This window comes from Centrocercus urophasianus, unplaced genomic scaffold (assembly GCF_019232065.1).
Source record: "Centrocercus urophasianus isolate 14NV4802_14NV808 unplaced genomic scaffold, USGS_Curo_1.0 seq_13, whole genome shotgun sequence".
Lineage (NCBI taxonomy): Eukaryota > Metazoa > Chordata > Aves > Galliformes > Phasianidae > Centrocercus > Centrocercus urophasianus.
Genome location: NW_024884475.1, coordinates 1,672,962 through 1,685,859, shown reverse-complemented (window position 1 = coordinate 1,685,859; position 12,898 = coordinate 1,672,962). Strand labels below are relative to the sequence as shown.

Sequence of the window (12,898 nt, the reverse complement as noted above, 5' to 3'; positions counted from 1 at the left end):
CCTTGCAATATTAGTGGATTACAAATAAAAACACATTCTCTGGATACTTTGATAACAATTAAAATGTTCTGCTGCTGGCATCTTCCAAGTAAACAGCTCTCTGCAGCACAAGCCTTGTATTGAAGCAAAAGGCAGCTCTAACAAGTTTATAGCATGGGTATTCCTACAAATGGTACTACAGCCTTCGTGACCTCCTATATCCCACTTCCTACCACTTGCAACAGATCAAAACATCCGCCTGTCTTACAGAGAATTAAAGAAGTGCAGATCATTTGAACAGACTTGTAACTTCTTGTTCAAATGCTCAGCTTGAAATTCCCAGCTCTCATATTAAACAACACTGAATATATCAGATAGCACTGGTTATCTAGAAACAAGTGCTCTGTCCATAAGACACACAGTGTTTCAGCTTTGAAGCAAGGTTTCAGGCCACTTCCATTTGAGTTCCATGAACATGTTTGTCAGTGCTAAAAGCATCCATCCCTACCATCATAGAATCATTAAGGTTGGAAAAGACCTCTAAGCTCATCAAGCCTAACCCCAACACATCCCCACTGACCACGTCCCTCAGTGCCACATCTCCACAGTTCTTGAACTCACAGAATGGCCAAGGTTGGAAGGGACCTCAAGGATCATGAAGTTCCAACCTCCTGCCACAGGCAGGCCACCAACCTTCCCATTTCATAGCAGCCCAGGCTACCATCCAACCTGGCCTTGAACACCTCCAGGGATGGACGGGGCATCCACAGCCTCTCTGGGCAGCTGTTCCAGCACCTTACCAGTCTCATAGAAAAGAACTTCCCCCTGACATTCAACCTAAATCTTCCCTCCCTGAATTTCAAACCATTTCCCCTTAGGACAGCGATTGCCCCCATTTCCTCCAGGGACAGCAATGTACCTGACCACTCTGAGAAGAAATGTTTCCCAATACCCAACCTGAATCCCCTCTCCCAACTTCATCATGAGACACATCGTTCCTATGCAGTGAGGTAACTTGGAGTTGGTTACCCTACTTCATGCTGACATCTAGAGCAAGACCTGCTTTAGTCAGGACCATGGTGCCATTCAAAGCTTAGACCAGACAAGAAAAAGATTTCCCTACCCAGGGTTCCACTAAACCACTTACTTTAATATTAACTGCAAGCTCAATCATCATTCTTTGATTCTCTCCACCCCTCCATATACTAAAAATCACAGAACAAGGGACTGCAGCTGCACAGGTGAAAAGAGAGCTGCACCATCATCTATGTGATTGGGGAAGACGAGAAATAATTTGTTTCACATGCCCACTAAATTATATTACTTCCCTCCTCCACCTGAAGTCTGTAGAAAAATCAAAGAGAGGTGTAAGAAAAAAAAAAAAAAGAAAAAATCCCAAGAGAAACCTACAGGTTTTTAAAAAAGGATTATTTGGAGCATTGAGTGAAAGGAGCCTGCAGTTGGAAGTCTGAAAAATCTCTGTATGCAGCAAGAGCTCAACAGCAGCCAGGGGAAGGAAGCTTCAAACCTCTTTCATAACAACTGCATCACCACAGAGGAATAGAAAACAAGCTCAACAGGCTGCAAGTCTGATCACACCGACCCACTGATCAAGTTCAAAGGGTATCAATATTGCAGGATCTTCCTGCGTAGCATTGCTCATGCCTACAAAATAAGATTCGGTAATTTTCATGGAAGAACCAAGCAGGAAGGTCTCCTGGTGTAAACACCTGCTGCAAGCTATTTAAAGCCATTCAAGTCAGCAAGAATGAATGGACAGCAGCATGTGAGAAGCTGTTTTGCCTCAAGTTACCACTTCTCGTTGCCATCTACACAATTAAGGAGTTGATCTATTCCCACTTCAACTGGAGAATGCTGGTGGGAACCATCTCTTACTGGCAGTCGGAGATGAAGTGTGCTCATATGCTGCTGTTCTGGGCAATAATGATCAACACACAGGATGAAAGCTTAAAGATTTTACCCATTTTCTCACCACCTAAGAGGAGTGCCCAAAAAAAGCCAGAAAAACACACAAGAACTGATCACCCTGATCAAGGGAGGGTAATGTAAGCAAAAAAACGTGTTAATACTTGGCCAAGAACATAGCTGGTAAGCACAGCACACGAGCACCACTGCCTGTGGCAATCCCAAACCTAGGTTTCTCCTCCTGAAAGCATTCCTTTGCAATAATAAAGGCAGAGGAAAACATGATAAAGTCATTATCAGTAAATATCAGCAAAATGGCCTTTTGCAATTCATTACAAGGGCAGTATGAACACTTACCTCCTCCTAAGGACTTTCTTCCTTAAAGGGATAAAAGTCAAGATCAAATGATGACTTCTTTTTTTTGACTCTAGTTTTACAGCCTTGCTCCCTGTGCAAGCACCATACAGCACAGAAGCCTATCAGCATCTCTTCCCAAGGGAAAGATGAGAGGCATAAATCCTTTCACAATCATAGAATGGTCTGGATTGGAAAGGATCTCAAGGATCATCAAGCTCCAACCCCCACACTGCAGGCAAGGCCACCAACCTCCACATCTACTACTACACCAGGCTGCCCATCCAACCTGGCCTTCAACAGCTCCAAGGTGCATCCACAGCCTGTCTGGGTAGCCTGTTCCAGCACCTACCGCTGCCCTAGTAAAGATCCTTTACAAGACAAGCAAAGAAGCAAAAGGCTCCTGCTTGTCTTCTACTCATCCGAGTGCAACAGCCACTTTGACTAGAAGTCTTCCTAACACTGCTTTCTACAGCACTGTTAGAAGAGATGCTATCTTCTTTCAAGACCTTAACCAAATAGGTTTAGTACAACTGTGTGCAAACACCTACACCAAATCAATGTGGGAACTCCTGAAGATAATCCAGAAGGCAGTCATGACCCAAGGAGATTTTCATCTACTCCAACCCCCCTCTACCTTAGTAAGCTTTTAGATAAGTGTCCAGAGCAGGCATGAAGGAAACAGTCCAACCTTATTGCCAATTCCTACTCCAGTTGAGAGACTCAGATCCACTGAGGCATCACCTTTGCTCTCCTTACACGTAGGCATGGCCACCCAACAGCACTCTTAAATATTTATATACAAATAAATATTTTAAATACTCCTCTTGCAACAAACCTGTGTAGATGCCGCATCCTCTTCCAACTCATCTCTAAAAAGAAGCATCCCCAAAGGATTTGCCCTGCTTCTTTGCTTCCCAGATAGGTTACAAAGCCCCATACTCTTATTTATTATTTATTTTGCACCACGGTCTGGGTTACCTGAACCTAAACTCTAAAACTCCTTGAGAAAGCTCAATTTTGTTGGGTTTTGGAAGACACAGCAACAACAGTCTGACATCTCCTAGGGTAACCCGTGGTGCACTGGAGTCACTTGGGTCCAGCTAAAGTATTCACCACAGTATGACCACTCTAGGATGCCAGTACAGCAATTTTATGGCTCCACAGTTCAGGAAGCATTAAAGCATTTAATCTGGGCCCATACATAAGGAGCTGGATATTCTTCTGATGCAGGGAAGCAGTGCAAGGAGACCTTAAATCATGCCATGGTCACTCCAGCAAACAAAAAACCCTAGGACTCATTTTCACAGTCGCTGGCTGTAAAAATAGAGAAACATCACACTGAAAGAATAGAGCAGGAAGCATCCTCCTGCCTGCTCATCACTCCCAGGCAAACACCCACCCACACACAGGCTCAGGGATCAGACGAGCCTGCTTTCAAAGCATTTTCCTTACTGCATTGAGTAATTCCCCCTCCCCTTCATCCCTTTCCCCAGCTTCCTCCAGAACACCCATTGCAATAAAACTACCTAATGAAAAATAGTAGTTGTCACTGTCGCAGCTGGCAAGACCTCCTCTCCCAAAAAACACGCATGCAGAAAGCTGGCAGCAGGCTGCCCAGGTTGACTCATCACAATTGAGCTCACCCCAAGCAATTAACATCCAAGGGTGCCTCCCAGAGGTGAGGAGGCAAACACTGGGAAATAAGAGCAGTGCAGCTGCTTTGCTCTTCCTCCTTGGACAGGTTTCTTGGCCATCATCTCACAGGTGACCAAAGCAAGCCACGGAGCTGGGGGACAACAGCACTTTGGGATTTGGCTGACAAATGAACAATTTGGGCCATTAGTTTTATTTATTTCAACTCCCAGGTTTTGTTGGGCCCTCTAAATATGTGATTTAAGACTTGTAAGGATTTCTTGCATGAGTGCTACCTAGAGAGGAGTGAAAGCAAATACCTCCAGAGATCCCACAAGCTGGCAAAGACCCAAGGACCAACCAGCAGAAGCTTTCCAGTAGACCTTTCCTGAACACTTAAATAATTTAGGAAGCTTTAACTCTTACTGACAGCTTCTCAGATGGCTCTTTTCACTTGCAAGGCCCTATCAAAAAAAATCTCATAGCTCCCATCGAAAGAGATATGGCTACAGCCCCAAATCTTGGTCAGGACTGGATATGGGTTGAAAAAGGGTGGTTTTAAAAGGTGACTGTTGTGTTTTTGGTTGAAATCCTTCCCCACACTTGAAGGTCTTTCAGAGGCCATCAGTGCTGCTGTGTAAAACATGCCAACATGGTTTAAGTCAGTAGAAATTCCACCTGCTTGGGGCTTAAAGGAGTAGAGCTGCTCCCTGCAATGGTTCAGCTGGATTAAATGCTGTAAAAATTAAGCTGCAAAGTGGAAATAAGGAACTACACACATCAGGTTTGGGATTCTGGTGGAAGAAGTGCTCCAACAGCAGCAGTACACACTCTACCATTCCCCAGGACACCAGGACCATGTTTGGGAATGTAAAGTACATTACTACAAAGTTTTTATTGCCACTAAGCAGGAAAAATGTTGTTAAAGAGACAGCTGTGGATGACCAAGCTTTGTGTCAAAGCTTATCCTGCACCTCTTCCCAAATCCACTGCCCAAAAAGCCATCTGAATGGATCAGAAGACCTGCTCTCATTCACACAAAACCAGAAGATTGAAACCAAGATCTATACTGAAAGCAAGAAGGGATGAAAGTAGAGCAGTGGTCAGCCAACTGATCACCAAGCACATCAGATTTTCAGCTGTGGAAAGATACCAGGAAATATTTTCAGTCAGGAAAGATACCTGAAAGGAAAGCATCCCCCAGTATTAAAAACAGCCTAAAGGAAAAAGCAAAGGCAGGCAGCTGATTCCTTCAGCCTCAGCCCTCCCCACAGAAGTGATTTCATATCCCAACAGGCTCGACAGGATGGCACAAGCAACACCATAGCATTTCGATATCCAGGAGCCACTAAACAGCAAACAACAGTAACAAGAACAACAACGTGGGCAAGGGGAGAGCCAGCAGCTCCACATCAGTTCTTGCCATCCATCATCAACCCAAAATAAAAACGCTTTGGTCCAGTGATGAAATAATTACCAACTGACAACACATGTCAGAGTGTTTATCAGTAGGACACTGTTTATGGTTCGTCTGCATGGCTTCCATGGCTACAGCATCAGGAACGATGCTTGCTAGCATTTTACATCACACGCATGCATTTTGTTTTCACTCAGCACTGCACTTTCCCCACGTGAAACACATCAGTATGTAAAGCCTTCTCCTGCAAGCTGGGAGGATATTTCAGCATTAATTTGAGAGGAAAAAAAATAAAAGAACAGGCAAGACATGCATAAGGAGATGAGCACAAGGTACCCTGAAACTAAACCCAACCCCTGAAAGGCAGCACTTTGGCTAAAGTAAACTGAATTCAGGAGGTACACTCCATCCTTACACACAGCACAGACATCCAGCACAGCAATAGACAGCATCACCGAGCAGCAGAGCCCACTGAAAATCCATCAAGCACTGCCTTACTTTAGTGAATTAAATAATTCAAGAGCTGGCAGAGCTGCCTTTCTGAATTTCCTGTTTGAACGCATCACCCGGCATCAGCAGCATTCCAGTATTGTTGCTTCAGACCACAACTTACCTGCACTACTCCTTCAGTAGAGATGCTGTTCCCATCCAAAGAGCCTCCGCTCCTCTCCTGGCTGCTCTGAACCAATTCACCCAATCCCCAATGCCACTTGCTCAGGTGGCCGAGGCAGCAATGGCTTGTGTTTTTTCAGTGCCTCCAATATTAATCCAGCCAGAGCATCTTTCTCTCTCACTTCCAATTGGTGAGCGGCAGATGGGTGGAGTGAGAGTGTGACCCATTAGCTCCCAGCTGGGCACCTCCAGCCCAGCACCCAAACCCAATGCCGGACAAAGGATGCCAGCAAGCTGCTAACTTCACACCAAGATGGGATTCCTGTTTTCTCCTCCAGCCCCCACCCAAGATCCAGAGATTTCCCCTCTGGGAGCAAAGCAGAAAAACAGATTAAAGCAGCCCTGCACTTGGGAGCCGGAGCTTTTTGCTGGATGCTATGCAGAGAAAGCTCATGTGCCTCCTTAAAGAAAAAGGCTTTGTGGCAGCCAGGCTCAACCAGAAGTGAGATGCTATACCTTAGGAGAGAAGTGCAGGGAAAACAAGAGGATGCAAAGATGCAAAAGGAAGAGAGGGGAGAAAAGCTGCTGCCGAGAAGTGGATATAATGAATCTCTTAAAGACATCGCTACTCTACTCTGACTGCACAGCTGCCTCCAATGTCTTTTTCCCAGCACAGGCAACAGCAGCACAAGGGTTAACGCAGGCATTCAGCAGCAAACCAGGAGCCTTTGTAAGGGAATGGGAAACAGAGCACTAAGTCCGGGCTGTTACAACAAGTTGCAGAAAACAGAGCTGAAGAGAGCTCACCTCATCCAAGGAGGTTTATCACCCAGTCCGATAGCCCAACACTTTGCTAAGCAGCACCCACAAAGCTTTTGGGGGGGGGGGGGGGGGGGGGGGGAGGAGGGTGAAGATGCCACATCCTCTCCCCCACACTCCAGCCCGTTCTATTCCTACCGCTTTACTTCCCTTACAATGCAAGATTCTCATTACAGCAAGGCAAGTCTCCCCCAGCTGGATGCTTACAGCCCAGAGTAGCGATCTATTCCAGCCAAGAAGAACGAGGAAGAATAAATCAGCTCCCCAAAACAGCATCAGGTCAGCCTCCCAAAAGGCAGAAAGCTACGGAAGAAACAAGCAGCAAGTTCTCCAAACACCAGGTACTGCCATCTCCGAGTCCCTTCGATCACAGCAATCCGAGTTGCTGTAAGTAACAGTCCCTCAGCAGTCATTATTTACCAGGAGGCAGCCAACACTTTCCACGCACAGGGAGGTGGGGGAAAGGCATTGCTTTTAGCAGAGGGATTTCAGAGCCACGCTGCCCATCCTCACTCCTCCTGCTACAGGCTTGCTTCCGCTGCATGAAACCACAGCTCATGTTTTTAAACACCTCCCACGCATTCTCCCTGCTGAGACTGCTCAGCTGCTTTCCTCCATTTCTTTACGTGCCACCTGACCAGCTTTGCCAGGTGAGGTGCATGGCTGCTGGCTTGTTATTAAGATGTAAAGCAAATTTGCTTTAAGGGTGGGAGATCTTTGGAGGTCTCCAGCCCAGCAATGCGCTCCAGGCAATGCAGCCTTAGAGCCATATCAAAGCTGCTCAGGACCTCATTTCACCAACTGCAATATCTCTCTTGAAAAAGTTTTTACAAAATACAAACCTTCAGGATGGGCACTTCAAGCAGTCTCAACTCCTACAGCAGGATTTACCATTTCCCCATATAGATGCCTTGCAATAACAGTGTTGACAGCTCTGAACCAAACTAACACGCGTATAAGGAACTTCCCTGTAGTGCTGAAATCTGCAATAAAGGATCTTAATCACCTATCCCCACACTTGATAACTTTAATAACAGTTTAAGAGATAAAGCTGAAAGCAATGCAGCCCTAAAGGTGAAACAAGCCTGCTGAGCCTCCAGCAGGTATTTCAGGTTTCAGACACTGAGGAATTCATATCAGTGAATGAGCAAGCCTGTAAGACAAAGGACTGCCAAAGAATGGTTTCTATTTTTATTTTTTTCCATGCTGAGGTTATTTATCAGCTCCCCTGGTTGAGGTACTCCAGCTGCTCCACGATGGAGGTGGCAGCAGCCAAGCAAGCATCACTAGGAGAGATCCAGAGAAGGGAGCACACCAACAACCCCACACCAGCACATCCACCAACCCTCCGCGCATCACCTCCCTCTTCCACCCACCATCCAACTCCAACCATCTCAGCGCTCATCTCGGTTTCCCAATTCCACCCTCCTCGGTCCCCAGCCCACTCACATACCATCCACCGGCCCGCTCCATCTCTGCGGCACTAAGCGTTGAGGCCACGGGGCCAGGTCCTGTGAAGAGCCAGCACTCGCCCCAAACTGCCCATAGGGTGAGCGCAGGAAGGTAAGCTGGGGGTAGCAAAAAGAAGCCGGCTCCATGAGGACAGAGAAGAGAGGAGAGCCAGGTACGAAACAAACCGCGTCTGCCTTCACCTCCTTCAGCTGGTACTGTTGGGACATGCAGTCTCAGAGCCTTCTTCCCAACAAATCCCTTTCTCAAAAGGAATTAATGCAAAAGGAATAATGAAAGCCTCTTGAGAAGCCCCGTTCCTGCTGACACGGCCTCACGGAGAGCACTGGAAGGCTGCGTCTCCAGCCTGTATTTAAACGCGCCTCTCAGAAAGCAGAGATGCAGCACAGGAAGAGACAAATTCCAGCCCTGCGTCGGGCTGATAAGCCAGGTTTATAATATTCAAGAAGTATTGGCATTACTACAGTTCCTCCCTCCACCCCTCCCCAACGAGGATCTCGGGCAGTAGCTTGTTGTGCACAATAAGCAAAAAAGCCCAATCCCTTAAAAAGAAAAAAAAAAGCCTGTTCCGGTGGGAACAGCCAACGCGTTGAATAAAACAAACACACGCGTGCTAAACCCTGGGGATGCAATTAGGCTCAGAGCAAGGAAGAGGCATTCAGCTCCAGGACATGGAGACGAGTGAGAGGAAAAGGAGAGTAAACCTTAATCCTGAGGCAGTGCCCCATCAGGTGGGGTTTTTCCCCTAAGGGGGTGATCCTGAGCAGCAGCCCCTGCTTCTGTGGGGTGCCAGCAACTGTACTGGCACTAGAAAGGAAGAAGAGCTCCTCATTTTCAGCCCTTCCTCCTAATTCTCTCTCCCACTCATCTGCACCTACTGGTAACTCACTCCATCACCTTTACTGGTCAAGGCTGGATATTAGGAAGACTTTCTTAAAGAGCGGTCAAGCATTGGCACAGATTCCCCCCGGCTTCCTGGGCAGTCACCATCCCTGGAGGTGTTGTGAGCTGTGGAGATGTGGCACTGAAGGTTGTTTATCTGTTATCATGGTCAACGGGCATGGTTGGGTTGGGGCTGGTGACCTTAGAGGTCTACCTCAACCATAATGATGCTAGGATTCTACCTATGCACAGTGTCTCAAAAAAGCTGCCCAGATGAGATTCAGATCAATGAATTTCCCGCATTACCAACTGTCCCCATCCACCCCACCATAGGGCAGCCATAAGGATGCACGCAGTTCCAGCCTTGCAAGCCAGACTGCTGCAGTTTGCATCAGCTTCAAAGTTGGGAAGCTCAAAAGCACCCATAGGAAGAAAGCTCAAGTGTGACATCAGCATTACCCACTCCAGTGGCTTTTCTCCCTTCTTCCTGCAGTTTCTCCAAATCAGAGATGCCCAAAATGCCCTCTATGCCCTGTGCCCTACCCAAACCACAGCTCTCACCAGGAACACAGACCCTTCCTCAATAATGGAGGGACATCCAACTTCTCACTGATTTAATCACAGGTTAGAGCCAGGGGTGAGTTCAGAAAGAAAGAATAGAAAAACCCAGTTAGAAGTGTCAGCTGAGCGCTTTGATATCAAAGCCAGCACTGACAGATGCAGGGCTCTGCTCCTGGGCCAGCACATCACCATGCTCAGCACAAGGGCTTCATGGAGAGCTTATGCTAGAACCATATTTAGGAAGTGACTTTGCATTGAGAAAAGTTCTCCCATTTCACCCAGTCCCAGCACAGATTCCTGAAGGAGATGCACTGCAAAGTCACAAAACCCTGCTCGCACTCAGATGAACTTGAAGGAACAGCTTCAGCAACTCTGTTCCCAACCTTTTTGCAGTGCATCATTGCAGAGGACCCCCTGCTCCCAAAGCAGCAACGGCACCGTGCCGTGCTCAGCCACCACAAAGGTAGCTGGGATGGAACACATGCTGGATATCTGCTGCACTTGGCAGCCATCTGCGTGTTTACAGGGTGGATGACAGTTTCACAATGACAAGTCATTAAAGCATCCCAGGCTTGCTTACTCCCAGTGAAATCCCACAGAAGGAAATGGGACTTCTCCAGAAGTGGTTTTGCACTTGGAGCATGCTCGGTAGCTCCGGTGACACCTAAGCTCAAGTCACTGAAAGCTTTTGGATAGCACAGCTGTCACTGGGGCTTCCTAGAGAAGCACAGTATGAGAATAACTCAGTAGGGAAAAAGAAATAAGTGAGATTTCTCCTTAGATACAGTTTTGGAGTTGTCTTTAGGCACATAGCCCACACGCAGAGCATCACTATGGCTCAGCAAGGGCAACATTTAAAGTTTCAACGTTCCATAGGGTCTAACAGGCACCAATCAAACCTCACAGCTCCCTTCAGCAAGAAACACCAAACTTACCAGCAAAACCTATTTTTGGAGGTTGCACAGACTGCTTCTGGCTTTGAAAGAATCCAAAACAAGTCACCCTCATTTTTGCTTTGAATCATTGAATGGCTTGGATTGGAAGGATCCCCAAGGATATCAACTCAAAGATGAAGCTTGCTTTAAGGACCATTTATAGCCTCAAGTGATTTATTATAGCTTTACTGTAAGTCCAGGCACTCTGGGTTTAAACACAGCTCTTCTTTGCCACTTGGGGAGTCAAGTGAGCACCACAGTGAAAAGCCACACTCACACTTCAGGCTCTGCTCGTTTAAATGAGCTGAAGTGCTCCAACTGCCAAGGAACAACAGGAGAGCCAGAGAGGAACTTCCACTGTGGTACAGAACTCTTGTGCAGAGGCAACCACACAAAAGCCACAGATGTTTCAGAACCAGAAGCTGTGGCCACGATGGATTGGCCAACGCATCCCAGTTATAGCAGGGAAACAACAGCATGCAGGGATGGCAGCAGTGACTGAGGTTGACAAGAGCGAAAGCATTGCATCACCATTTCCTTCTAACCTAAACCTACCCAAGAACTGAACAGCCCCAGAACCAACTCCAACAGCAGCCCAGGTGAGGTGGCTGAAATGCTGCTGGCCTTGCACAACCCATGGGTCAAGCAGTTTATTACTTCTTTCAGCCACACTCTGTGGGATGGGAACTATACACAGGAGAGACAAGGCTACACTTACAACTTGAGAAAAAACTTGAGAAAACCCAAAGGTTTATAGAGAAATCTTGCATAGGAAGACATCACAGCAGCTTGGAAAGAGTCTATATGCTCCCAAGTAGGCACTGCTTGTGTGCATCTTGCTGCTGGTCAGCCCTCACCATCAAGTCATCATAATGACAGCCCTGGACACAAAAAACAACAGTACAGGAAGTTTTGAGGAAATGCATCAGAACTGAAGCAACCTTTCTTTCCTTCCTTAAACAGAGGTACAGCCCTCCCTCCCCAGGCTGAGATCCCAGAGTGAAATCTATAGCCCATTCTCCCTGATCACAGCTTTGCAGGCAAAGCTGTTGTGCCACCTACAGTTGCTTTTCCACCAGAACAAACTTCTCTATGCAAACTCAATTCCCCGTCACTTAATTTAGTGACAAATCAGCACGAATGCAGCCACACTGAGTAAGGAAGCACTCCCTGTGAGAAGGCACTGGGGGGGGGGAAAACACAGCAGAACGTGACTTAAAAGTTGAGCAAAAGCCAAAGAGCGCAATTCAACATGCATTTAAAACCACCCGGTTGCAAGCACTGCAAATTGGAGATCACAAACACATTGCTGGGGTCCTGCCAACAAGCACCGCTGTCCGAGTACCTCTGATCGTTCAGCTCAAGCTGCTTAACTTCATTGTTTTTAATTATTACTATTAATTACACCGTTGCCAAAGTGAAGCCAAACGATCGCATCCGCAAACAGAGAGCCAGAGTGGAGCTAACAGCAAGCCATGCCCTCCTCCCATTTGAGGTATAAACAAAGCACACAAAGAGGGGAAAAAGACACCCAGAACAACAAAAGGTCCCGAATTTAAATCGCTCCTTCATCCTCTTCCACGCTGTATTTGTGCCCCCCTGAGTTCACCCACCCCAAACCCGTGCCCGCTCGGTGTAAGCGGCTCGGTGCTGTCCAACGAGCCCAGATGCAAAGTGTCATCACCTCCTCAAAACAACAGCCGGCTCCCATGAAAAAAAAATCCCCAAAACAATGACGCAAAGCCAAGTTTCTCCCACTTTCCTTCCCCAGAAAACCCCTTCCAAGAGCAGGGCACCAGCACGCATCCCATTGCATCCCATCACCACGCATCGCACTGCCGGCATCCCCCCCCACCTCCCCATCCCTAACGAGGGGACAAACCGGGGACACCCCCCACCCTCAGCCCCTTTTCCCCCCCCATCTGCCGTAACACTCATCGCACTGGTGTTGCCGCTCACCGCATGGCTGGAGGTGGAACACCCGCCTGGCTGCCATGGCTGCCTCTCTTTTTCCTCTCATCCCGTCTTCACCATCTTGACACTTTAGGACTTTTGTCGCGGTTTCGGGGTCGGCGGCGGTGTTTTTATTTTTATTATTTGTTTTTAACCTTTTTTCACCCCCCTCCACGGGAAAAAAAAAAAAAAAAAAAAAAATTAAATAAAAAGACGCAGCGCAGCCAAAACTGAAAGTCCCCCGAGCGGGAGTGCGGCTGAAGGGAAGGGCCGGGGCGGGGGCACAGCCGGGTCCTAGCGCCCTCCCAGCCCGACAGCAGGGCAGCTCCACGTGTATTCAAACGAGCAATGTTTC

The 12,898-nt window shown here is 47.4% G+C and overlaps 1 protein-coding gene across 4 annotated transcripts in view; it reads right to left on the bottom strand.

The window, feature by feature from the left end:
- The window catches only part of SLC4A11 (solute carrier family 4 member 11), a 95,145-nt gene extending 82,441 nt beyond the window's left edge, over positions 1–12,704 (bottom strand). For 2 of the 4 annotated variants that reach the window (XM_042812661.1, XM_042812663.1), the window contains exon 1: positions 12,550–12,704. In XM_042812661.1, coding sequence (XP_042668595.1) covers positions 12,550–12,610 — 61 coding nt within the window. In that variant the 5' untranslated portion in view covers positions 12,611–12,704. Of the gene's footprint in view, positions 1–8,195; positions 8,519–12,549 lie in introns of those variants that run through there. The other 2 variants (XM_042812659.1, XM_042812660.1) reach the window with 1 other exon arrangement.
- Between the last annotated feature and the right edge of the window lie 194 nt (positions 12,705–12,898).